This window comes from Ranitomeya variabilis, chromosome 5, assembly GCF_051348905.1.
Source record: "Ranitomeya variabilis isolate aRanVar5 chromosome 5, aRanVar5.hap1, whole genome shotgun sequence".
NCBI classification, from domain to species: Eukaryota; Metazoa; Chordata; class Amphibia; order Anura; family Dendrobatidae; genus Ranitomeya; species Ranitomeya variabilis.
Window position 1 is genome coordinate 582,240,715 of NC_135236.1, and position 27,599 is coordinate 582,268,313.

Sequence of the window (27,599 nt, forward strand, 5' to 3'; positions counted from 1 at the left end):
CATATACTTGTATAGAGCAAGGCTGCACCCTCTAGTTGGCCATGCCCACTGAACTGCCGCATTTGCAGATGGAGCACGGCCTTGCTCAATACAAGTGTATGGAGTGAGGCTATGCCCACTAGACAGGTACTGGCTGGGATTATGTATAACTGATACATATCCTCCAGTCCTGACTCAGACACCAGCGAAGCCCCACAGCACACAGTGCGTGCACTGGGGAGATTCACAAATCTGCAATCCCACTGAGAATTGGACTGGACAAACCCTTTAAGTTGCAGAGATGGCATGAGCTATGTTTGTGGCAACCACAGAAGACGAAGCATATAACTACATCTCAGATTCAAAAAAAGTTAGGACAATAGTATAAATTGTAAAGAATACAAGCATCCAAGTATTTGGAAATCTCTTGTAATCACATTTTATTAATCCCTTCCCGACCCATGACGCCACGTAGGCGTCATGAAAGTCAGTGCCAATCCGACCTGTGACGCCTATGTGGCATCATGGAATGATCGCGTCCTGTTATGGACCTGGTGGTTAGGAGCAGCCGAAATGACCTGATGATTAAACCAGAAATAGGGACAAGCTCTGGGGAAGTGGGAGCTCTGCTGACCGCAAACCCTACTCCTATCACACACACTAGAAATAGCCGTGGAGCGTACCTAACTCTCCCTAGACGCCTCTTCACAGCCTAAGAGCTAACTACCCCTAAGAGAGAGAAGTAGAAGCCTTACCTTGCCTCAGAGAAATTCTCCAAAGGAAAAGGCAGCCCCCACATATATTGACTGTGAGTTAAGAGGAAAGTCACAAACACAGGAATGAAACAGGTTTTAGCAAAGGAGGCCAGCCTTCACTAAATAGTCAGAGGATAGAAAAGGGAACTATGCGGTCAGCACAAAAAGACTACAAAAGCCATGCAGATATGCAAAAAGACCTCCACACCGACTCACGGTGTGGAGGTGCAACTCTGCACCCCCAGAGCTTCCAGCTAGCAAGGAAATATCATGATAGCAAGCTGGACTAGAATTAGCAGTACTAAGAAATATATTCAGAAAGCAGTAACAACAAATGAACTATCAGGGACTTAGCTTCTGCTGGAGTAGACAGGTCATCAGAGAAGTCCAAGAGAGATCTGAACCAAATACTGAGACATTGACAGCTTGCAAGAAGTAAAGATCTGAGTGGAGTTAAATAGGGAAGCCAACATAGCAATAAACGAGGGCAGCTGAGAAAGCCAACCTCAAGGACCAGCAGTTCCACTCAAAGCCACCAGAGGGAGTCCAAGAACAGAACTCACCACAGTACCATTCATGACCACAGGAGGGAGTCCGAGAACGGAATTCACAACAGCGTCCCTGCAGATCAGGTGAAAGGGTTAACTCCAATTTCACCTGATCTGCCGGGACAGGGGGAGTGGCACTTCAGCCCAGGGGGGGTGGCTTCACCCCCCCCCCGTGGCTACGATCGCTCCGATTGGCTGCTAAACGTGAAACAGCCAATAGAGCGATTTGTAATATTTCACTATGAAAACTGGTGAAATATTACAATCCAGCCATGGCCGATGCTGTAATATTATCGGCCATGGCTGGAAACCCTGATCTGTCCCCCCCACCGCCACCGATCTCCTCCCCAGTCCTCCATCCTGTGCTCCGCTCCCCTCCGTCGTCCTGTCCACTCCCCCGTCCTCCTGTCTGCTCCCCCGTGCTCCGATCCCACCTCCCGTGCTCCGATCACCCCCCCCGTGCTCCGATCCCCCCCCATACTTACCGAGCCTCCCGGTGTCCATCCATCTTCTCCACGGGTGCCGCCATCTTCCAAAATGGTGCGCCCGCTGAATCTGCCGGCCGGCAGATTCATTCCAGCTACATTTTGATCACTGTGATAAAACCTATCACAGTGATCAAAATAAAAAAAATAGTAAATGAACCCCCCCTTTATCACCCCCATAGGTATGGACAATAATAAAATAAAGAAAATATTTTTTTTTCCACTAGGGTTAGAACTAGGGGTAGGGGTAGGGTTAGGGGTAGGGTTAGGGTTAGGGGTAGGGGTAGGGTTAGGGGTAGGGTTAGAACTAAGGTTAGCATTAGAATTAGGCTATGTGCACACGGTTGAAAAAAATACTTGCAAAGAGACTCAGCATGGCAAATACGTGAATAAAAAAGACTTATAATAGTCAATCATAATAATGAATAGCCAGCTAAATAAAAGGACTAACTAAATATGGACTAGTCGCTGATCAAGACACAACAGAGAAAATGTGGCTAAAAGAGCCACCAAAAAACGACCAAATACAGTCCATGTATGTATAAAAAGGCAAATACTTTATTTATAAATAATAAGGACAAATAGCACAACAGGTAAGGGAACAGCATGCAATACAGATATCCAAAAATTGACAATGGTAAAAACATGCACGGTGTGCACACATGCAGGGACCCACCAAAAATAAATACAAGTGAAGAATAACCACCATTAGCAGCATTGCAATATGGGAAAAGATGCCTAAGGACATTCAAGGAAACTCACTAGGTAGATAATGCTCTGAAGAAACAGAGCGACCTTACAATTAAGTAGAGAAGACATGTACATTGACAACTATACGTAGATGATGAAAGACACCGGATTTGGGGGTTCCTGGATGTGTGCACACACCCCAACTCACGTTTCGGATCTTGTCTAGTTTCCAAAATGGGGTCACTTTTGGGGGGTTTCTACTGTTTAGGCACATCAGAGGCTCTGCAAACGTAACATGATGCCCGCAGACCATTCCAACAAAGTCTGCATTCCAAAACGTCACTACTTCCTTTCCGAGCCCCGGCATGTGCCCAAACAGTGGTTTTCCCCCACATATGGGGTATCAGCGTACTCAGGAGAAACTGGACAACAACGCTTGGGGTCAAATTTCTCCTGTTACCCTTGGGAAATTTAAAAAATTCTGGGCTAAAAAAATATTTTTGAGGAAAGAAAACACATTTATTATTTTCACGGCTCTGCATTATAAACTTCTGTGAAGCACTTGGGGGTTCAAAGTGCTTACCACACATCTAGATAAGTTCCCTTAGGGTTCTAGTTTCCAAAATGGGGTCAATTGTGGGGAGTTTCTACTGTTTAAGCACACAGGGGCTCTCCAAACGCAACGTGACGCCCGCAGAGCATTCCATCAAAGTCTGCATTTCAAAACGTCACTACTTCCCTTCCGAACCCCGACGTGTGCCCAAACAGTGGTTTACGCCCATATATGGGGTATCAGCATACTCCAGAGAAACTGGACAACAACGTTTCGGGTCCAATTTCTCCTGTTACCCTTGGGAAAATAAAAAATTGTGTGCTAAAAAAATCATTTTTGAGAAAAGAAAAATTATATTTTATTTTCATGGCTCTGCGTTATAAACTTCTGTGAAGCACTTGGGGGTTTAAAGTGCTCACCACACATCTAGATTAGATCCTTGGGAGGTCTAGTTTCCAAAATGGGGTCACTTGTGGGGAAGCTCCAATGTTTAGGCACACAGGGGCTCTCCAAACGGAACATGGTGTCCGCTAATGATTGGAGCTAATTTTCCATTCAAAAAGCCAAATGGCGTGCCTTCCCTTCCGAGCCCTGCCGTGCGCCCAAATAGTCGTTTACCCCCACATATGGGGTATCATCGTACTCCGGACGAACTGGACAACAACATTTGGGGTCCAATTTCTCTTGTTACCCTTGGGAAAATAAAAAATTCCAGGCTAAAAATCATTCTTAAGGAAAGAAAAATTATTTTTTATTTTCACGGCTCTGCATTATAAACTTCTGTGAAGCTCCTGGGGGTTTAAAGTGCTCAATATGCATCTAGACAAGTTCCTTGGGGGGTCTAGTTTCCAAAATGGGGTCAATTGTAGGGGAGCTACAATGTTTAGGCACACAGGGGCTCTCCAAAGGCGACATGGTGTCCGCTAACGATTGGAGCTAATTTTCCATTCAAAAAGCCAAATGGCGCGCCTTCCCTTCCGAGCCTTGCCATGCACCCAAACAGTGGTTTACCCCCACATATGAGGTATCGACGTACTCAGGAGAAATAGCCCAACAAATTTTAGGATCCATTTTATCCTGTTTTTTATGGGAAAATGAAAAAACTGAGGCTAAAATATTTTTTTTGTGAATAAAAAGTACTTTTTCATTTTTACAGATCAATTTGTGAAGCACCTGGGGGATTAAAGTGCTCACTATGCTTCTTGATAAGTTCCTTGGGGGGTCTAGTTTCCAAAATGGGGTCACTTGTGGGGGAGCTCCAATGTTTAGGCACACGGGGGCTCTCCAAACGCAACATGGTGTCCGCTAAAGATTGGAGCCAATTTTTCATTCAAAAAGTCAAATGGCGCTCCTTCCCTTCCGAGCCCTGCTGTGCGCCCAAACAGTAGTTTACCCCCACATGTGAGGTATCAGCGTACTAAGGACAAATTGTACAACAACATTCGTTGTCCAGTTTCTCCTTTTACCCTTGGGAAAATAAAAAAATTGTTGCTAAAAGATCATTTTTGTGACTAAAAAGTTAAATGTTCATTTTTTCCTTCCATGTTGCTTCTGCTACTGTGAAACACCTGAAGGCTTAATAAATGTGGTTTTGAGCACCTTGAGAGGTGCAGTTTTTAGAATGGTGTCACTTTTGGGTATTTTCTCTAGAGACCCCTCAAAGTGACTTCAAATGTGAGGTGGTCCCTAAAAAAATGGTTTTGTAAATTTTGTTGTAAAAATGAGAAATCGTTGGTCAAATTTTAACCATTATAACTTCCTAGCAAAAAAAAATTTTGTGTCCAAAATTGTGCTGATGTAAAGTAGACATGTGGGAAATGTTATTTATTAACTATTTTGTGTCACATAAGTCTCTGGTTTAACGGAATAAAAATTCAAAATTTGAAATTTGCAAAATTTTCAAAAAATTTTAACCAAATTTCTGATTTTTTTAGAAATAAACGTAAAAATTATCGGCTTAAATTTACCACTAAGGCCAGTCTCACACGTCCAGATAATTCCGGTACTGGAAAAAATTGGTACCGGAATTATCCGTGTCCGTGTGCCCCTGCGTTTCTGTGGCACATCAGTTTGGCACACGTGTGCCTCCCGTGTGCCCACTGGGTACCACACGCACCGTGCAGGAGACAGCGCTAAAGTTTAGCGCTGTCCCCTGCATCGTGCTGAAGCCGCGATTCATATCTTCTGTGCAGCAGCGTTTGCTGTAAAGAAGATATGAGTAATCCATTTTTTTAGTGTTATTTCGTGTTTAAAATAAAGCTCCATGTCCCCACCCCCTGTGCGCCCCCACGCTGTTCTGAAAATACTCACCCGCCTCACTCGCAGTGTCCTGTCCTGGCCGCAGCTTCTCCTGTATGCGGTCACATGGGGCCGCTCATTTACAGTAATGAATATGCGGCTCCACCCCTATGGGAGGTGGAGCCACATATTCATGACTGTAATCGGGGGCCCCACATGACCGCATACAGTAGAAGGTGCGGCCAGGACAGGAAGCAGCGACAGCCAACGAGGGAGCCGGGTGAGTATTTTCAGAACAGCGGGGGGGCGCACAGGGGGTGGGGACATGGAGCTTTATTTTAAACACGAAATACCACTAAAAAATGGATTATTCATATCTTCTTTACAGCAAACGCTGCTGAACAGAAGCGTCCATGTGGGGGGGACAGCGCTTACTGGAGCGCTGTCTCCTGCACGGCACACGGAGAACGTCCGTGTGCGGTACGTGTGTTACACGGACATATTGACTTTAATGGGTCCGTGTAATACGTGCGCTCCCACGAACACTGACATGTCTCCGTGTTTGGCACACAGAGACACGGTCCGCAAAAAATCAATGACATCTGCACAGATGCATTGATTTTAATGTGTCTACGTGTGTCAGTGGCTCCGGTACGTGAGGAAACTGTCATCTCACGTACCGGAGCCACTGACGTGTGAAACCGGCCTAACATGAAGCCCAATATGTCACGAAAAAACATTCTCAGAACCGCTAGGATCCGTTGAAGCGTTCCTGAGTTATCACCTCATAAAGGGACTCTGGTCAGAATTGCAAAAAATGGCCAGGTCATTAAGGTCAAAATAGGCTGGGTCATGAAGGGGTTAACAACAGAACATAGTATGTGTGAATATCTTAGGTTGTGGGTTGTAGTATCTAATCACCTCTGCAGGTTAACAACGTGACTATTTTTTATTCCTGCTGCTCCTTACCAGGCAATACTCACTGTCTCCAAACTTTTGGTTGGCCCACAGATTTCGTATCTCCCTGTCAGTATAAACTGTAGTCACAGCCCATGTTCCTCCAGATGATGGATATCACAGCTGCAGCTCGCTACAGAATTGCTACAGACTAAACTTTTCTGAAATGCTGCTAGGTGCCCTTTCAATCGCCCATACAGAAATGCTTATTATTTTATTTTAAAGGTCAGAAACACAGAAAGGTTACCAAACCGGAACATTGCCTGTGCCTTTTCCAACTCCAAGTTTGGATGCAAGTAAGTGGATTTAAACCATTTCTTCAGAGGGCAGATTTGGTTCCTCTGAATATACTGTTTCATGTTTGTACCATTTTTTAAAAAAGCTTTTTTTCAGTCGAGAACTAGCCGCTTTTGCCCTATCTATAATCTAGCACTGGTTGTACAGTTTCATACCACTGGATGTCCAAACTGACTTTCCATTCAGCATAGTTAAATAAATAAATAAATTTTTCTACAACATTTAGGCCTTATACCAATGAAAAAAAAAAAGACGAAACGAAGAAAAATGCAATTTAACTTATATACTATGGGATCGATTCATCAAGTCTTTCAATTTTCACCCTGGTCTTGATGTGGAGACGTGCTGGAGTCAGACACTTCTGGTTCATTAAGAATCCTGAGCAAGGAAGTTTCACTTCCGAAATGCGCGTTGGGGAGGGCGGGAGATCGCTTGTTGCCACTGCTGTGTACCACTAGGTATGTGAATGTATATGCCGCTATTGTGCATTATTGTTTTGGCAGTTATACACTTAGTATTTTGGATCCGTCCAGGGGTATCATGCTTTCTCTTACCGCCGCTATGTATGTGGTATTGTCTGTCACTTTTTCAGCTGTGTCCTCTGTCATCTGATCTGTTATAGATTTAATAAATATTTTGCAATACATTTTTTATTGTATTGGACCTTCTTTGCACTGATTTTCGTCTGTGGTGCTTCATTAAGACAAGCGGTGTGTGCTTGCAATTTTGACATCACCACAAATATTACTCTAGTCCAGAATGGGAGTAAAGTAAGGAACCCCACTGCTCGTCATGAAGTTGGAGAGGGGGGATACCACTCCCCAGCTCCACCCACTTTGTCAGAGCTGTTGAAAATTGAAAACTTAGTCCAGTCTTGCTTTGCACCAAAACTTTTCAAAACTTTTTACTCCAGAATTATGGTCTAAAAGCTTTGATTAATCAGGCCCTATGTATATATGCAAATAGCGTTTTGAGAGAAAAAGAGGACAGTATCTCTATGCCACCTAGTGGATGTAGCAATCAATTTTGACCTTTTTACAAGCCAGACCACATGACTTAGAATAAGAAAACAAGCAAGAAGCTCCATTGCCGAGGTTTTGGAATGTTTATCGGTGATCAGTTCAAGGTCTGATTTCGCTGGGTGAAAGTCCTATGACAAGGGCTCTAAGTGGTAACAATTCTCCATGTAGAAAATGCCAAGTCAGTGTAAGGAGACTTTTCTACCATACAATGATCTGGGAACTCTTACAGAGGACAAATGAATGCCATCTATTAGGGTACTGTAGCAGTCCTAAAAATCAATACTGACTGCTTACTTAAAGGGTAACTGTGGTTTTAGCTACTCAGAATGTGCTTTGTGAACAAAATGAGTTACATCATTTTTGCCAATTTTGTGAGACATATCCTGCATTCTCACCAGTTTTCCCCTCTCTATACTCTCTCTGTAACTTACAATCCACTGGGAGCTGAGAGGAGGAAGCGAAAGCTGTGATTTTTCCAATAGATAGCAAAGAGAGAGGAATGTATATTCTTTATTCACTTTTCATCTGGGGTCACATAAGAGTATAACATCTGATGTGAGCGCTTCGGATGCGATATGCTAATGACACTAGGCTAAAACTCTGCTGCGAGCATAAGCTGAATGTCATGCTACTGTGGTACGATCATCTTGCAGAAAGCTTTTAATTGACTTTGCTAGAAAGACTTGCGGTCTAGCGGGAAAACTCGGTGACCCATTATATATGCCCCTATCATGAGTGGGACCACTTAAGTGACACACTTATCTCTGTGAATGCTGCACCCAATCAGAATTTGCTAGATAGGGAAGAGGAATCCAGCTGTAAGAATTATATTGTGTCTGATGTCAACTTTGTCAATATTGTATTCTGAAATATTATTATTATTATTGTACGTTTATATAGCACCATTTATTCCATGGCACTTTACATGTGAATAGGGGGCAAATATAGACAAGTACATTACACATGAGCAAAAAAAACAAGGCACACAGGTACATAAGGAGGGAGGGCCCTGCCCGTGAGGGCTCACAGTCTGCAGGGGATGGGTGAGGATACACTAGGAGAGGGTAGAGCTGGTTGTGCGGCGGTTCAGTAGGTTGAGGATCACTGCAGGCTGTAGGCTTGTCGGAAGAGGTGAGTCCTCAGGTTCTTTTTGAAGGTTTCTATGGTAGGCGAGAGTCTGATGTGTTGGGGTAGAGAGTTCCAGAGTATGGGGGAAGCACGGGAGAAGTCTTGGATGTGGTTGTGGGAAGAAGAGATGAGAGAGGAGTAGAGAAGGAGATCTTGAGAGGATCAGAGGTTGCGTGAAGGTAGGTACCGGGAGACCATGTCAGAGATGTATGGAGGAGATAGATTGTGGATGGCTTTGTATGTCATTGTGAGGGTTTTGAACTGGAGTCTCTGGGCAACAGGAAGCCAGTGAAGGGCTTGGCATAGGGGAGAGGCTGGGGAGTAGCAGGGAGACAGGTAGATTAGTCGGGCAGCAGAGTGTAGGATGGATTGTAGTGGTGCCAGAGTGCTAGAGGGGAGGCCAGAGAGTAGGAGGTTGCAGTAGTCAAGGCGGGAGATAAGGGCATACACTAGTGTTTTTGTGGTGTCGCGGTCAAGGAATGCGCGGATCCGAGAAATATTTTTGAGTTTGAGACGGCAGGATATTAAGAAATATTCTGTTTCCATATAATTTATTTTCTAGCCAAAACTACTCCTCCCTATGTCTGTGATCAGAAAAAAAGCTATTAAGTTGGTCACTTTAGCTTTGTCCTTGACTGTGTGTTACGTCTTGGTAACCTGCTTACATTTGGCATAGTTCGCATCAACCTGAGTGCTTTTCTTACCAACTTCCCAAAGTTCACAGGAAGCAATAAGTTACAATGGGATTGGGTGGGGTTACTGAGGAGTATGCTACACATGCATCTTATGACCCATGCACTACAGCCAGAGATGACCCTAATGACCCTAGACTGAGAGGCATGACAGATGGTTATGTTCCGGCAGCCAAGGGACCGTGATACTGTAGATAAGTGATCTCAGAAGACATGCATGGTGAATCCACTGACCTAGGTAACCTAGGCATGCAACCAATCCAGTCTGGTTCAGAGAGAAGATGAGACTGTAGCGCAGTGCGTGAATGCTTCGCAGGAAGTAGCAACCCATATCACCAAGAAAGCGCATTCAAATTACCAAAGCTTGGAACCACTAGGTGAAGTGCTGCAGGATCAATTGGTGTGGAGCTGAGGGACACCTACTTGAGACAGGCACCTATGCTCTAACCCTAATATGAGCTTTCTGCATGTTGGGGTAGAGGTGAGAGTACGGGAACAAGAGGTCTCTGCCCTGACAGGTATTGTCCAGAGCCATGAAGTGAGTTTCAGAATCACCAAACACAGAGCCAGACAGGGCTTGGGAGCTACACGAGATCTTGGACTTAAAGGTAGAATTATGCAGTATTAGAAAAAACCCTGCTAACATCATGACATCGGGCTCTACAGCTCGGTATCAGGAGAAATCAGAGCTGGAACGTTTTCCTCCTCATGGTCAACAGCCATGAAACCACAACCCACCAGAAGAATGTGGAGTGGAATGCTGAGCTTGTAGAGGAAGGGATCACATCTCCCAAACATGTCCATCATGGGAAAGGAGGCAGAGAGGCATCCGTTAAGCTAACACACCCCACGGTCAAGGAGCACACCACACTCCTGAAAGAAGGGATGAAGATTCTGAAGATATTGTTTCTGAAAGACTTACAACTGGGGTTGAGTTTAATGAACAATGCATCTGCTATTTGATGGACACTAGGTCACAGGTAACCATTATGCCAGAGGAATACTTTCTGGCCCACTTCAGGAATATCACCCGCTCCAGAAAGAAACCAACTATCCAATTGGTAGCTGCCAACCAGCTGCCCATCCCTGTAGCCTGAAGTAGTGTGGATGTCTAGGAGGGAACCATCATGACCCTGGGGATGAATGTCTTGAAAGAAGTGGAGCAATTCCTAGCTGACAGACAATGAAGAAATAGCTGTGTCTGTGTAAACCAATACCATGTGAGCAAGAGAATGTTCCAGTAGCTTGTATAAGTCAGCCAGATTCAAAGGATACCAAGCACCTCGGCAAAGTGGTTGTACCCACGGAAGCTACTGTGACCTGACCAGTCAGACATGCCATACTCACCATGCCGGTATGGGCCCTTGTATAATTGAAATGGATAGAAGCACAAATTGAACCCACAGAAGGGAAAATGCTAATGGCCCGCACCATAGCTACTGTACAGGAAGTGAAGGATGTGCTGTCATGTGTGTTAGGAATATGGGACATGAAGATTCTGCGTGGACTACCGACAACTAAATGCCTGCTCCACTGCCAAGCATAGAAGAATCCCTGTCTGCCTTGAGCAAGGCAGATTCTGAGGCAATGAGAAAGACTTTTCATGAAGAATGGTTTGCTGTACCAAAGAATCCAGCTACCTCTATAGTTAGGTGTCACCTGGAAAGTGGTGATTCCAGAGGGGATTGGAGTAAACCTGGCCAAAAAAACCCATGAGAAAGATGCCCTCTTTAGTACTGAAAAGACCTTCCAGTGTTTGCAGTTGCTGGTGTATTCGCCTCAACTATGTCCAAGTAATTGTCCCCTATCCCAATAATCCTGATCTCCGCACCCTGTAAGTATTAATGGTTGACTACCTGATGATCTCATAATGGCTACAAATATTGTGTGGTGATTGCTAGTGATGAGCGATTTTGTTTGAAAAACAATTGTCAAACATAAAATTGGCACAAATATGGCACATTCGGATTCGCGATTGGAAACACAATCAAAATTTGGTAAAATCGGAAACATTTGTTAAAAAGGGTGGGAAAATAATTGCATTGCCAACAAAGTATTTTCAGCACCTTGGCTAAGATAATGGTGGTGTATGAGGATCATGGGCATGTGTTCGAGGATAGGGGAAGGAAGATGCTCAGAGGAGTTGCATGTTTGTATACTGTAATTTTTTTTCTTCCAACTTTGTGTGCACATTGTGACTAGCCAATTGGGGAGCAGAATACATCCACAATGTCCTGACACAACGGCTTGTGTCATTGGCTGCAGAAATCACATGTCTCTCTCCTCTCCATATAAAGAGCGGACATCTTGTTTTAGCGTCATTTTGACACTGTAACAGTGCAGAGAGGCTGCTCCTGACGCTGGCATTGTTAACAGTTAGATTTTAGCTAGCTAGCTAGGTGGTTGTCTCTTACTCGGATTGTTTAGCTAGGTAGTGTCCTGTATGCCTGTGAAATCGAACTTCCAGCATTTTTTTTTGCCATTACTGAGGTCCACAGATAAAGCCAGCAGGGCACATGTCATACAAGTGTGTTGTGCACTACTTCTATTGTGCTACATTCATGAGTATACTACTACTACTACTAATCTTTATTTATATAGCGACAACATATTCTGCAGCGCGTTACAGTGTATACCATTTTAAATCTTATTTTTTCACTAGCTTACTGTGAAACAGCATGCCATATCCCACCTTGTCATTTAGTGCTGTGGTGGAATATCGTATGCTCATACAGATTTAAAAAAAAAATTCTATTGATAAACTTGATACAGCCATCCGCAGACCTAACACACATTAAAAACCAAAAATTATATTTTTTTTGTTGCAAAACGTGAAACAGTCCGCCATATCCCACAAACATTGTAATTTTGTGGCGGTGAAATGAAGCTGTCTGCAGAGCTCATACACATCAATTTTTTTTCTGTTCATAAACGTGATACAGCCCACCATATCCCACATTGTAATTTTGTGATGGTGAAATTAAGCTGTCTGCAGAGATCATGCACATTAAAAAAATATTTTTTCTGCTGCTAAACATGATACAGCCCGCCATACCCCACATTGTAATTTTGTGGAAGTGAAATTATTGGGTGTGCAGAGCTGTTGCACATCAAGAAAAAATAAAATTTTTGTTTTTACTAATGTGATACAGCAGGCTAGATCCCAGTTTGAAATTTTTTAGAGCATATCTTTTAGGTTATACAGGCCTCAACTACACTAAAATGACATTTTGTTCAGTTAGAAAAATATTTAGAATTGAGAGTCCTCAGTGGTTGATACCTTTTAATGGTATTTAAATGGTATTTGTTCAGTTACTAACAATTTACAGCAGGGGAGATCTCACTTTGAAATTTGTTTGTAGTATCTTGTCTATTTTATACAGGCCTCATCCACAGGCTTACAAAAAATTCTTCAGTTACTAACATCATACAGTAGGGGAGATCTCATGTTTTAAATTGTTTGTAGCATCGTCTGTTTAATACAGTCCTCATCCACAAAAAAAATTTATTCTGTTACTATTGTTCTACAGTAGGGGAGATCTCACTTGGAAATTGTTTGTAGTATCAGTACAGTGTTTATATGGGCCTCATCCACACCAAAAAAATTATTTTGTTACTAAAATCATACAGTAGGGCAAATCTCACTGAAATTGTTTGTAGCATCTAGTCTGTTATACAGGCCTCATCCACAGGCCCACAAAAATGTTTTTTTGGTTTCTAACATCATACAGTAGGTGAGATCTCACTTTGAAATTGTTTGCATCTAGTCTATTTATACAGTCCTCATCCAACAAGCAAAAACATTTCTTCTGTTACTAATGTTCTACAAAAGGGGAGATCTCACCTTGAAATTGTAGGGTACAGTAGGGTACAGTAGGGTAGTGTTCTCACTTTGAAATTGTTTGTAGTATCTAGTCTAACCATCCACAGGCAAAAAAAAAATGTTTCCGTTACTAACGTCATACAGTAGGGAAGATCTCATTTTGAAATTGTTTGGATCATTTAGTCTATTTTATACAGGCCTTATCCAGACACAAAAACTATCTTCTGTTTCTAATGTTCTATAATAGGAGAAATTTCTCTTTGAAATTGTTTGTAGCATGTTATACAGGCCCCATCCACAGGCGCACAAAAATTTCTTCTGTTACTAATGTCACAGAGTAGGTGAGCTCTCACTTTGAAATTGTTTGTAGCATCTAGTATATTTATACAGTCCTCATCCAACAAACAAAAAATTTCTTCTGTTACTAACATTCTACAAAAGGGGAGATCTCACTTTGAAATTATAGGGTACTATAGGGTAATGATCTCACTTTGAAATTGTCGGGTAGAGTAGGGTAAGTAGTAGTACATGAGACCAAAGACGCCATCTTGGAAAAGGGCAGTAATGCACAAATGGATAATAAAGAGTCCTGACATTACTCCCTCCTTAGAAGCTGAGGGGAGGCCGGTGCACAGAACAAAATGAGCAGCTTTAGTCAGGCGATCAACTACCACCATGATTGTATTCATGCCCCCCGATGTAGGCAGCTCCACAATAAGGTCTATTGATATAGACCCCCAAGGGCGGGACGGAACAGGTAATGGTTGTAGAAGACCCGTAGGTGCCACATGAGGAGTCTTGTAATGAGCACATACCTCGCAAGAGAGAACATAGTCATTGGTATCCTTCAGGCAAGTTGGCCACTAGAAGAATCGGCTCAGGAACTCTTGTGTCTTCTGTACCCCCCTGTGACCAGCCAACTTGGAGTCATGTACCAACTTGAGGATCTGCAGACGGACGACCTCATGGAAGTAGATCACAGTTGTCATACTCCCCTACTGCTGCCAGAACCTTGTTAGGCCATCCAGGACACTTAGGACAATTGATCAAGAAGTGGTCAGACTGGCCGCAGTAGAAACATAGACTTTCACGAAGGCGATGCTCCTGGCGCTCATTGATCTCGCGCCTCTAAACGGAATCAATTTGCATGGGCACCTCATCCACCTCCCGAGATGTTTTACCTGCAGGCTCTTTGGAATGAAGGGAAAAGTTAGAAATACAGTTATATGCAGCAAACTTCTCCTGCCTACGCTCAGTAAGGCGAATGTCAATGCGCACACAATGCTGTATAAATGCCTCTAGCTCTTGTGGTGACTCAGAGCGAGCTAGTTCATCTTTTACAATACTAGACAGACCCCTTTTAAAAATAGGCAATTGTGCATAACTGTCCCAATTGGCATCTACCGCTAATCTCCTGAATTCAGTAGCAAACTCAATAACAGAACGTTTTGCCTGGCGTAAAGACAATGAAGCCCTCCTCACATGTAAAGCGCCATGGAATAAATGGCGCTATAACAATAAATAATAATAATAATAAAGCAGATTCATCGGTTGCACGTCGATTAGGATCATCAAACATTAATGCCATAGCGGCCAAGAAATCATCCAAGTTATTTAACCGTGGGTCACGAGACTCAATCATCAGATTCGCCCAGGCGAGCGCTCGTGCGGTCAGCAGAATTATTACACATGATACTCTGGATCGATCATTAGGAAAACGGTCAGCATGCACATCAAAATATAGCATACATTGATTCACAAAGCCACAAAATTTGTCGCGATCACCATTAAATCTGAATGGGGGCAACTTAGGTGGGCTAGCTGGTGGCAGTTGCCCAGAGGGAAAAGTCGCTTGTGCAGCTATTTGCGTGCTTATGTCCCGAAAAGCCCGTCCATACTGGGACTCTATGCCAGCAAGTTTGTTTTCCTGGGCTGCGATGCGGTAAAGTCTATATTATCACACAGTGATTCAAACAGGTGCAGAGAGAAACTCAAGTCCACAACACTTGGTGCAAATATCAAATGCAGCTCAGCAGTCTATAGCAAACTTCAGAGGAAAATGCAATCACGCAGAAAGTCTATGAAGCACAATTATTCTTGAAGATACTTAACATGAATAAGTCCTTGCTTAGTCCACAACACAGATAGATATGCTTATAAGGCAGTTCAAATAATATCTTAGCTCAACCAGGGAGGTCTGGGTAATAGTCTCAGGTTCTTGCAGAGCAGAAACAGCTTACATGTCCAGCAAATGCAGATGGAAGCAAACACGAGCAGCAGATGAAGGAGGATTACTGGAACTGGTGTATGCAGCAGGAACTCAGAGCAGAGTAGCAGGATAAACCCACAGGTTCACAGGAGCAGGTATATAGCCAAGGAGTCACCAGAGGTCAGGAGCTGGATGCAAGGCAGAAGCACAGACTGAAGGCTGGGGTGGAGTTTTATAGCAGGAAGACACAGTGCACATGAGACCAAAGACGCCATCTTGGAAAAGGGCAGTAATGCACAAAAAGATAATAAAAAATGTTCAGAGTCCTGACACATTTTCACTTTGAAATTGTTTGTAGTAGCTAATCTGTGTTATACAGGACTCATCTATAGGCAAAAAAAAATCTTTGGCTACTAATGTCACAGTTGGGGAGATCTCATTTTGCAATCGTTTGGAGCTGTTAGGGGTAGAGTTCCTGCCTCTGCACAGGGGGAATCTCGAGCCATCTCCGCTGCGGTCTCCCATTCTTCTCCTGCGCAGTGGAGCCTGCTCAGCGCAGGCGTTGGTCCCAGTGTCATGCTCAGTCTGACACTGTGCGAAGGGTTACTGCTGTCCTTCCAGCTTCTGCCATTGTGGCCAGTACTGGTCAGCAGCGAGCAGACGTCTTTGGGGCTAAGTCCTACTTTTCCCCTTCTGAGCATGCCCAGGGTAAGATCTCTCATTGGAGTTCAAGGGTCACATGCTCAGGTACTGCAGCAAATCCTATTGGTCGTCTAGGAATCATGTTCTCATACACTTTATGCAGTTAATAGCCTCTGTGTCTGTACTGTTACATACTTAGGCAGTTAACTGGTTCATGCAGCTTTACATGAACACCCGAGCCTTACACTATGGCTGGTCCAAATAACTAAAGCAATTGTTACCATCCACCTCTCGTGTCTCCCCTTTTCCTCATAGATTGTAAGCTTGCGAGCAGGGCCCTCATTCCTACTGGTATCTGTTTTGAACTGTGATTTCTGTTATGCTGTAATGTCTATTGTCTGTATAAGTCCCCTCTATAAGTTGTAAAGCGCTGCGGAATATGTTGGCGCTATATAAATAAAATTATTATTATTATTATTATTATTAGGAAGGTCCTGAAGGTGTTCAACGTCTGTGGCAGTCTCTCATTGGTCCTTCTAGGAAGGTCCTGTACTTGCTGCAGCTATAAGAGGTGCTCATGTCCGCACGGCCATGCGCTAGTGTCAATTTATGTACGAGCTCAGAGCCAGTGTGGTCATGTTTGTGTGTGTATTCAGGGACCGAGCTGAAATAAGCCCCTAGAATGCTGGCACCTCCGGCTAGGAGTTTCATGTTTGCATTTGACTGCATGACCATCATCTGCTCTACTAAGTAGCTGTGTTCCTCTGTGAGCCAAACAGGGCACAGCGTTATCCTTGCTAACAGACTCTGTGAAGTAACAGTCTATTTATATTACTAAATTGTACCACCATATCTAGCTGCAGGTGATTTCCTGCACTGTGGATCCCGGGTTGCGAAAGCACCAACTTCTTCTAATAAATATATATTTTCGGTGCGTTCCGCCAACCCTAACAGTACACTAGTGCCAGGATCTGGATAGTTATGGCGGACACACAGCAATCCATGCGGTACATCCAGCAGCTGGAGGGTAGGTTGGCGGCTCTTGAGCACATAACCTCAGCTGTGGACGTAACCGCAGTTGCTGTTCAGGCTGCTAGCGTGGCTGCAGCAACCATGTCCACTGCCACCCCTGTTCCGACTCTATCTCGCCTCCCACTGCCAGAAAAATTTTCTGGTGATAGTAAATCTTGTAGGGGTTTCGTGAGCCAGTGCTCTATACATCTCGAGCTTCTGGCCATACGTTTCCCCACAGAGCGGGCTAAGGTGGGATTTATTGTGTCTCTCCTGTCGGACAGGGCGTTGGAGTGGGCTACGCCGCTGTGGGAGCGTGGCGATCATGTGGTGCAGAGTGCTCCATTGTTCCTGAGCACTCTGAAACAGGTCTTTTTAGGACCTCGTGTCGCCCATGATACTGCGCTCCAGCTGTTGGCATTGACTCAGGGCTAGTGTTGAGCATTCCGATACCGCAAGTATCGGGTATCGGCCGATACTTGCGGTATCGGAATTCCGATACGGAGTTCCGATATTTTTGTGATATCGGAAATCGGAATCGGAAGTTCCCAGTGTATGGTTCCCAGGGTCTGGAGGAGAGGAGACTCTCCTTCAGGTCCTGGGATCCATATTCATGTAAAAAATAAAGAATTAAAATAAAAAATATGGATATACTCACCCCTCCGGCGGCCCCTGGACCTTACCGATGTAACTGGCAGCCTCCGTTCCTAAGAATGAGGAGTTTAGGAACTGCGATGACGTCGCGGCTTGTGATTGGTCGCATGAGCGGTCACATGAGCGGTCACGCGACCAATCACAAGCCGCGACGTCATCGAGCTGGAGTGGGCGGATAAGGTCCTTATTCCGATATTTTGGAGGGGGATGGCTGACCACATGAAGGACGCTCTGGCCACTAGGGAGATTCCCGCCACACTGGAGGAGTTAATAACTGTATCCACTCGTATTGACCTCCATTTTCACGAGCGGAGGTTAGAGCGAGCCCAGTGTAGGCAGAGGTTTCGGCTGGCTCCCACCTTTGCCAAACCTCTGGAATCTCCGGTCCTTGTCCCTTAGTCACATGAGGCCATGGTAGGGTCACGAGCGGGATCTAAGTCGGTAGTAGGTGGAGGTACACTAGACATGGCGACGTTTGCCTCCAAATTGTTCTTTAAGGGGACAATTACTATAGGCTCATTTACCCACTCGGTAGAGCTCTGCGTGCATTCTGGGGTGGAGGGCAATTTTATGTCTTCTGTAGTGTTGAGCATTCCGATACCGCAAGTATCGGGTATCGGCCGATACTTGCGGGTATCGGAATTCCGATACCGAGATCCGATACTTTTGTGGTATCGGGTATCGGTATCGAAACAACATTAATGTGTAAAAGAAAGAATTAAAATAAAAAATATTGCTATACTCACCTCTCCGACGCAGCCTGCACCTTACCGAGGGAACCGGCAGCGTTGTTTGCTTAAAATTCGCGCTTTAACTTCCTTACGCGAAGTCCCGGCTTGTGATTGGTCGCGCGCCGCCCATGTGGCCGCGACGCAACCAATCACAGCAAGCCGTGACGTAATTTCAGGTCCTTCAGGATTTTAAAATTACGTTCCGGCGTTGTGATTGGTCGCGTCGCGGTCACATGGGCGACGCGACCAATCACAAGCCGTGACGTCACGGGAGGCAGGAGACGCGCGCATTTTAAAATGCGCGCGTGTCCAGCCTCCCGTGACGTCACGGCTTGTGATTGGTCGCGTCGCCCATGTGACCGCGACGCGACCAATCACAACGCCGGAACGTAATTTTAAAATCCTGAAGGACCTGAAATTACGTCACGGCTTGCTGTGATTGGTTGCGTCGCGGCCACATGGGCGCCGCGCGACCAATCACAAGCCGGGACTTCGCGTAAGGAAGTTAAAGCGCGAATTTTAAGCAAACAACGCTGCCGATTCCCTCGGTAAGGTGCAGGCTGCGTCGGAGAGGTGAGTATAGCAATATTTTTTATTTTAATTCTTTATTTTACATATTAATATGGTTCCCAGGGCCTGAAGGAGAGTTTCCTCTCCTTCAGACCCTGGGAACCATCAGGAATACCGTCCGATACATGAGTCCCATTGACTTGTATTGGTATCGGGTATCGGATTAGATCCGATACTTTGCCGGTATCGGCCGATACTTTCCGATACCGATACTTTCAAGTATCGGACGGTATCGCTCAACACTAGTCTTCTGCCTTTGCCCAACGTCCAGCAATTCCCCTGGTAATGTTAGCTCAACCAGTAACAGAACGTGTGGTAAATGTGTCGACACTGCCCTCACAGATTACACACCAGACCATCCCTTTCACTCTGTCCTTGTTGCCGTCTCATCAGGAGATTATATCTCTGCTCATCATTCCTGAAGGAATTGATGAGGTCCTGTTAGGGATGCCTTGGCTACGGTACCACTCTCCTCATATCGAGTGGTCCACAGGCAGAATTTTGGGATGGGGTGAATATTGTGGGGGTAGATGTCAGAGGGAGAGCGTTCAGGTTGCTACAACAGAGGTACCCACAGATTTTTCCTCTCTGCCCAAGCAGTATTGGTCCTATGCTGACGTCTTCTCCAAAAGGGCTGCGGAGACCTTTCCGCCTCACCACCCCTATGACTGTCCTATTGTCACGGGAGCCTAGGTAGGCAAGAGCTAATAACCCAGGCCCCTGCGATTTCCCTCAACTCTGGGAAACCCTGACTGACCCTCTCCCAGAGTTTACACTGTTGGTGTGCATGTCTGGGCCTCCACCCTCACCCTGTCTCCTGTTTCAACCCTAGGCTGAAACAACCACCCACCACCCAGTGAAGAGACCACTAACCAATACCCACAGTTAGCACAGACAAGGATAACGGAAAATATACACAACGCCGCAGTCACTCAGGAATACACAATAAATGCACAGGGCAAAACAAATACAAATATAGGAAGGAGGAAAATATGACAAAGGGAAATATACACCACCAGATACGATACTCCTTTTCCTAGACCACCACTCCAGACCAAGATAACCAAGCACAAGACAGAAGCTATAATCGGCGACGCCCAATGTTCAGAAGAACAATTTAAAGGCAGTGGGCGTGACCCAGCTTCCAATCCTAGCACCAGCTAAATTAACCCTGGAACAGCTAGACAAAATCTAGCCGACGCCACTAAGCGCATAGTGGAGAAAAGCGGAATTACCGCTGTCTGTCGAACGCCCTAGTATGAACAGCATCCGACATGACAGTACCCCGCCTTCTACGAGGGACCCCAGGGCCCTCACGATGTATAGGACCCGGCTTGTCCAGATGGCGGCGATGAAACATATTGACTAGCCGATCCGCATGAATGTCCGAGGCTGGTACCCAAGACCTCTCCTCCGGCCCATAACCACGCCAGTGTTCCAAGTACTGTAAGGTGCTGCGCACTACACGAGAGTCAACCACCTTGGAGACTTCAAATTCCAAATTACCATCCACCAAGACTGGAGAAGGCATCGGTGACGAGTCCACAAGACCCACCATCTTTTTTAGCAACAATCTGTGGAACACGTTGTGTATCTTATACACCGTAGGAAGCTCCAATCGGTAAGCTACTGGGTTATTGACAACGGTGACTTTAAATGGACCAATAAACATAGGACCCAATTTAAGGGATGGTATTTTGAGTCTTATGTTTTTTGTGGATAACCACACCCAGTCATCCACACTCAGGTCCGGACCTGGCACACGCCTACTGTCAGCCACACGTTTGTACCTAGCACCCATGCTCAACAAGCGCTGCTTAACTCTCCTCCAGACTGATGACAGTTGTGCTCTTAACTGGTCTTCCTCTGGGACGCCGGAAGAGCCCCCCTGACTCAAAGTACAAAATTGAGGATGTAGCCCGTAAACACAAAAAAACAGAGACTCCCCAGAAGACTCCTGGCAGTAATTATTGATGGCAAACTCAGCCAAAGGAAGGAACGTCGACCACTCCTTCTGGTTATCAGAAACAAAGCAGCATAAGTACTGCTCCAAATTTTGGTTCATACGTTCGGTCTGACCATTCGACTGAGGATGAAACGCCGAAGAATGAGACAACTTGATCCCCAGCCGTGAGCAAAACGCTTTCCAAAATTTTGCCACAAACGGAGTACCTCTATCGGAAACGATGTCTGACGTAACCCCATGAAGTCTGACCACCTCCTGCACAAATACCTGAGCCAAAGTCTTAGCATTAGGCAACGAAGGCAAAGACACAAAGTGCGATATTTTTGAGAACCGATCAACAATCACTAAAATGACCGTGTTCCCAGCTGAGGAAGGCAAGTCAGTGATAAAATCCATGGAGATCTCCATCCAAGGCTTACTAGGTACCTCGAGAGGAAGTAGTGTGCCTACAGGACGGGACCGGGGCGTCTTAGCTCTAGCGCACGTGGTGCAAGCTGACACGTATGAGACCACGTCCTGTCGGATTTTGGGCCACCAAAGCCGACGTGACACCAACTCCAAAGTACCCCTGACCTCTGGGTAGCCAGCCAGGACAGCATCATGATGCTCCGCCAAAACCTTTAAGCGGAGATGAAGCGGTACAAACGTTTTGTTGATGGGAAGCTCAGACGGTACCTCCTCCTGGGCCTCGGCAATCTCAGCCTCAACCTCGGTAGTGGGAGCCGAAACCACAACACCCTTTTGGAGGATGGGTACCGGATCTTCCCGAGGTTCTCTCCCCGGAAAACACCTGGACAGAGCATCCGCCTTTAGTGTTTTTAGAAACAAGTCTGTAAGTGACAACAAAGTTGAACCGCGTGAAAAACAATGCCCAGCGAGCCTGCCTGGGAGATAGACGCTTCGCAGACTCCAAATAAAGCAAATTCTTATGGTCGGTAATTACAGTAACCTGATGAACCGACCCCTCCAAGAAGTGTCGCCATTCCTCAAAGGCCAACTTGATTGCCAACAACTCCCTGTTGCCGATATCGTAGTTACGTTCGGCAGACGACAGTTTCTTGGAGAAATAGGCGCAAGGACGCAAATCGCTCAAGGATGAGCCTTGTGACAACACCGCCCCCACACCAACCTCAGACGCATCAACTTCCACAACAAAAGGTTTCGATATGTCTGGTTTCACAAGAATGGGGGCCGAAACAAAACTGTTCTTAAGAAATTCAAATGCGCGTACAGCGGCCTCAGGCCAAACAGAGAAATTGGTACCCTTTTTAGTCATGTCTGTTAGCGGTTTAGCAATGATAGAAAAATCCTTGATAAACTTCCTATCGTAGTTAGAAAACCCAAGGAACCGCTGAAGTGCTTTTAGGTTATCAGGTCGTTCCCAACGCAACACCGCTTGCACCTTAGCGGCGTCCATTTTAAACCCAGAACCTGACACAATATAACCCAAGAAAGGCAACTCCTGAACCGAAAATACACATTTCTCAAGTTTTGCATAGAGCTTATTCTCACGGAGAAGCAGTAACACCTGCCTGACATGATCTAAATGAGTATCACGGTCGCAAGAATATATGAGAATGTCATCCAGGTATACAATAACGAATTTCCCCAAAACATGCGAGAACACATCATTTATGAAATGTTGGAACACTGCTGGTGCGTTTGTCAACCCAAATGGCATCACCAAATTTTCAAAATGACCCTCAGGGGTATTAAAAGCATCTTCCACTCATCACCTTGACGGACTCTTATGAGGTTATACGCCCCCCTGAGGTCAAGCTTGGTAAACCACTTAGCACCTGCCACCTGGTTGAACAAATCTGGTATCAGTGGCATAGGGTATGGATCACGAACCGTAATCTGGTTCAACTCCCTGAAATCCAGACACGGACGTAGTCCGCCATCTTTCTTCTTAACGAAGAAGAACCCCGCTGCCACAGGCGAGGATGAAAGCCTGATGTGCCCTTTGCTCAAACTGACAGCAATGTAATCCTTTAACGCTTGTCTCTCCGGACCGGAGATGTTAAACATCCTTGCTTTAGGCAATTTGGCCCCTGGTTTAAAACTGATAGTACAGTCATAGGGGCGATGTGGTGGCAACTCTGAACAACCCTTCTCAGAGAACACATCCACAAAATCCAGAAGTGACTCAGGAACGCTTGAAGTCACAGCAGACACACATGTGGCCAGGCAATTCTCCTGGCAGAATTCGCTCCACTGAATTATGTCCTGAGTTTTCCAATCGATAACCGGGTTGTGCATAGATAACCATGGGAAACCCAAAACCACCTGAGCAGGAAGATTCCTGAGCACCTTACATGTAACCTGCTCGAAATGTAGAACCCCAATGTGGAGTTTCACCTCAGCCACAAACTCAGTAATCTCCCCCTGTGAGAGAGGAGCTGCATTGATGGTAACCACGCGGATAGAATGAGGCAGTTTTTCAATCCTAAAACCTGCCGTGCGCGCAAACTCCTCATCAATGAGATTTGTGGCAGAACCACTATCCACAAAAACAGTGATTGGCAGCTCTCTGTCAGCGATAATAACTTTGGCAGGGAGCATGCATTGAGAAACCACCATGGAGGATATGCATAAGCTCAGATTGGTCTCCTCCACACCCTCTGAGCTTAGAAGTTTTCCGCCGTTGCATTTTTCCTTAGACAGCAGAGGACAAATGTTAACAAAATGACCAGTTTTACCACAGTAAAAACAGGCTCCCTGCTTCTTGAGCACAGGGGCTCGATGCTTAACATGTGACACCCCTGAGATTTGCACAGGCTCCGTGGGCTCACCTGCAGCAACCACACGTGAACCTACACCTTCTCCCATAGGTGGCGTCTCAGGCTCCCCCTGACGCAAACGGCGATCAATGTGGACAACAAGACTCATAGCGGAATCCAGAGAAGCAGGAGCTTCGTACATCAGGAGGGCTTCTTTAACCCTTCCAGAAACCCCATGAATAAACTGACTCCGCAGCGCGGGATCATTCCACTGTGTTTCGACCGCCCAGCGGTGAAGTTCAGAACAGTAATCCTCTGCAACACGCTCCCCCTGGCGAATAGTGCATATCTTAGATTCTGCTAGAGCCATTCTGTCAGGATCATCGTAAATGTCTCCAAGAGCAGAAAAAAACCTCTCCACTGAGTTAAATGCAGCAGAATCAGAAGGTAAAGAAAACGCCCATGCTTGAGGATCCCCGTTTAGTAATGACAACACCAGACCCACACGCTGAGCCTCATTGCCTGAGGAGATCGGGCGCATACGAAAATAAAGTTTGCAAGCTTCCCGAAAAGTAACAAATTTACTGCATTCCCCAGCAAACCTTTCAGGCAAAGGAAACTTAGGCTCAGCAACTCTACCTGCCGCTCCAGCTTGCACATTAGATACTGCTAGTCCCTGTTGCTGCACTGCCCCCTGCAACTCAGTGACCTGTAGGAACAGCGCCCTCAACTGGCGGGTTACGGAAGTCATGGAATCCATGGAATTCAAATAATGTTGGCTGATTATAATGTCATGGGAAGCCTAGGTAGGCAAGAGCTAATAACCCAGGCCTCTGCGATTTCCCTCAACTCTGGGAAACCCTGACTGACCCTCTCCCAGAGTTTACACTGATGGTGTGCATGTCTGGGCCTCCACCCTCACCCTGTCTCCTGTTTCAATCCTAGGCTGAAACCTCCACACACCACCCAGTGAAGAGACCACTAACCAATACCCACAGTTAGCACAGACAAGGATAACGGAAAATATACACAACGCCGCAGTCACTCAGGAATACACAATAAATGCACAGGGCAAAACAAATATAAATATAGGAAGGAGGAAAATGACAAAGGGAAATATACACCACCAGATACGATACTCCTTTTCCTAGACCACCACTCCAGACCGAGATAACCAAGCACAAGACAGAAGCTATAATCGGCGACGCCCAATGTTCAGAAGAACAATTTAAAGGCAGTGGGCGTGACCCAGCTTCTAATCCTAGCACCAGCTATATTAACCCTGGAACAGCTAGACAAAATCTAGCCGACGCCACTGAGCGCATAGTGGACAAATGCGGAATTACCGCTGTCCGTCGAACGCCCTAGTATGAACAGCGTCCGACATGACACCTATTGACCTCTTGCCTGGTGCTGAGCCTCCCCGGAGTCGAGTCTATCTGTTATCTCTCCCGGAGACGGAGGCAGTGTCTCAGTACATCCAGGAAAATCTGGCAAGAGGATTCATAAGAAAGTCAGTGTCACCCGCAGGGGCTGGGTTCTTCTTCGTGCAGAAGAAGAGTGGAGAACTGCGTCCATGCATATGGCATCGCCATATTACACCAGGTTGTATTTGTATGGAGGGTTTCCTCCTCTTACAGTTCTGAGATCTAGCTGGTCCTTTCATTGCATGGGTTATTTTTAACCCTTTATTTCCCCTTTTCCTTTCCCTTCCCCATTCTGTCTGGCCCTGCATTGTGCCATTAGGGTCATGGCTACACATTAGTTTTACATAGCCTTTCGGCGTGTGGCCATTCAGCACGGTATATAGGCCCCCTTTTTTCGGCTTGCATTCTCCCATGAGCCAGTAGTTTGGGGTTGGGGTACGCTTTATGTGGGGGGACCTTCACACAGCACATATTGTCATTTGATCTCTACCTTTGTGTATTATGGATGATGTAATTTTTTTAATTGTGTTTTAACTGTATGTGATGTTATTGGATTGTCTAAATAAAAGCAGTTTTGTATTTTATTCATGTTACTTATATTATTGGTGTGCATATTTACCAGTAGGCTTTTTCTTGTTTTCTGTCTCAGTTTAACTACTGATTTTGCACCCATCATTTGTCTTATTGTTATATGGCGGTGCACCCATACCCTGTCTATTTAGAGACTGCGTCCATGCATAGACTACAGGGGTCTTAATGCCATCACCGTTAAGAATAAATATCCTCTGCCCCTGATATCTGAGCTTTTTGATAGGCTTCGGGGAGCAAGGGTGTTCACTAAACTAGATCTGCGGGGTGCTTACAACCTGATTCGCATCCGTGAGGGGGACGAATTGAAGACGGCTTTTAACACCAGGGATGGGCACTATGAATATCTAGTGATGTCCTTTGGGCTCTGTAATGCCCCAGCTATTTTCCAAGACTTTGTAAATGATATCTTCCGGGATATGCTCTCCACCTCGGTCGTAGTCTATCTGGATGATATTCTCATCTACTCTCCAGATATTGACTCCCACCAGAGAGATGTTTGCAGAGTCTTCGACCTCTTACGAACTAACTCCCTCAACGCCAAGTTGGAGAAATGTGTGTTTGGGCAGGAGTCTTTACCTTTCCTGGGCTATATCATCTCCTCCCAAGGATTGGCTATGGATCCTGCCAAATTACAGGCTGTGATGGACTGGCAAGAACCCCATTCCCTTAAAGCGGTGCAGCGCTTTATGGGGTTCATTAACTATTATCGCCAGTTCATTCCTCATTTCTCAACCTTGGTAGCTCCCTTGGTAGCCCTCACCAAGAAGGGAGCAAATCCCAAATTGTGGTCTGTGGAGGTCTCCAAGGCTTTCACTTCTATTAAATCTCATTTTGCTAGCGCTCCCATTCTACATTGCCCCGATGTAGATAAGCCATTTATAATGGAGGTGGATGCCTCTTCCGTTGGTGCTGGAGCAGTTCTCTTCCAAAAGGATGCTCAAGGTCGGAAGCATCCTTGCTTCTTCTTTTCCAAAACCTTCACACCAGCGGAGAGGAATTATTCCATCGGGGACAGGGAGTTCCTAGCAATTAAGTTAGCCTTCTCAGAGTGGAGACATCTCCTGGAGGAGGCTCGTTTTCCCAAGTATTCACAGACCACAAGAATTTGGTTTGTTTACAGACCGCCCAGCGGCTAAATTCTTGCCAGGCCAGATGGTCCTTGTTCTTCTCTCGGTTCCATTTCACCCTCCATTTTCTTTCCGGGGAGAAGAACATTCGTGCCGACGCTCTCTCTCGCTCCGTTGTATCATCTGAGGAGGAGGAAGAAGAGCCTCGGCTTATTGTCCCTTCCGAAAGCCTGAGAACTGTGGCCCCGGTTTTGCTAGAGTCTGTGCCTTCGGGCAAGACTTTTCTACCATCCAGTTTGCATCTGGAGGTTCTCTCTTGGGCTCACTCGTCTAGGGTGGGTGGACATTTTGGGACCAAAAGGACATCTGAGCTCCTGGCAAGGACATATTGGTGGCCACATATGGCCCGTGATGTCGCAGACTATGTTTGGGCATGTGTCTCCTGCGCCAGGAACAAGTCTCCTCGTCAACGGCCAGCTGGGTTGCTTCATCCCCTGCCGGTGGCAGACAGACCCTGGGAGATGGTCAGGATGGATTTTGTGGTGGGCTTACTTAAGTCTCGTAGCTGCACCATTATTTGGGTTATCACCGACCATTTTTCCAAAATGGTGCACTTGGTGCCTCTTCCACGGCTACCTTCTGCACGGGCTCTGGCAGCGTTGTTTATCAAACACATATTTCACCTACATGGTATGCCGGACAAAATTGTCAGTGACTGGGGTCCCCAGTTTGCGTCTCATTTCTGGAGAGAGCTTTGTCGTCTACTCAGCATTGAGTTGAATCTCTCTTCAGCTTATCATCCCGAGACGAATGGGTTGGTAGAGAGGGCCAACCAGACCTT

General features: G+C 45.7%; 1 protein-coding gene across 1 annotated transcript in view; it reads left to right on the forward strand.

The window, feature by feature from the left end:
* LCP2 (lymphocyte cytosolic protein 2) overlaps positions 1 to 27,599 on the forward strand; it is a 1,300,494-nt gene that overhangs the window by 213,093 nt on the left and 1,059,802 nt on the right. The window contains exon 5 of the mRNA XM_077265986.1: positions 6,431 to 6,501. Coding sequence (XP_077122101.1) covers positions 6,431 to 6,501 — 71 coding nt within the window. The remainder of the gene's footprint in view (positions 1 to 6,430; positions 6,502 to 27,599) is intronic.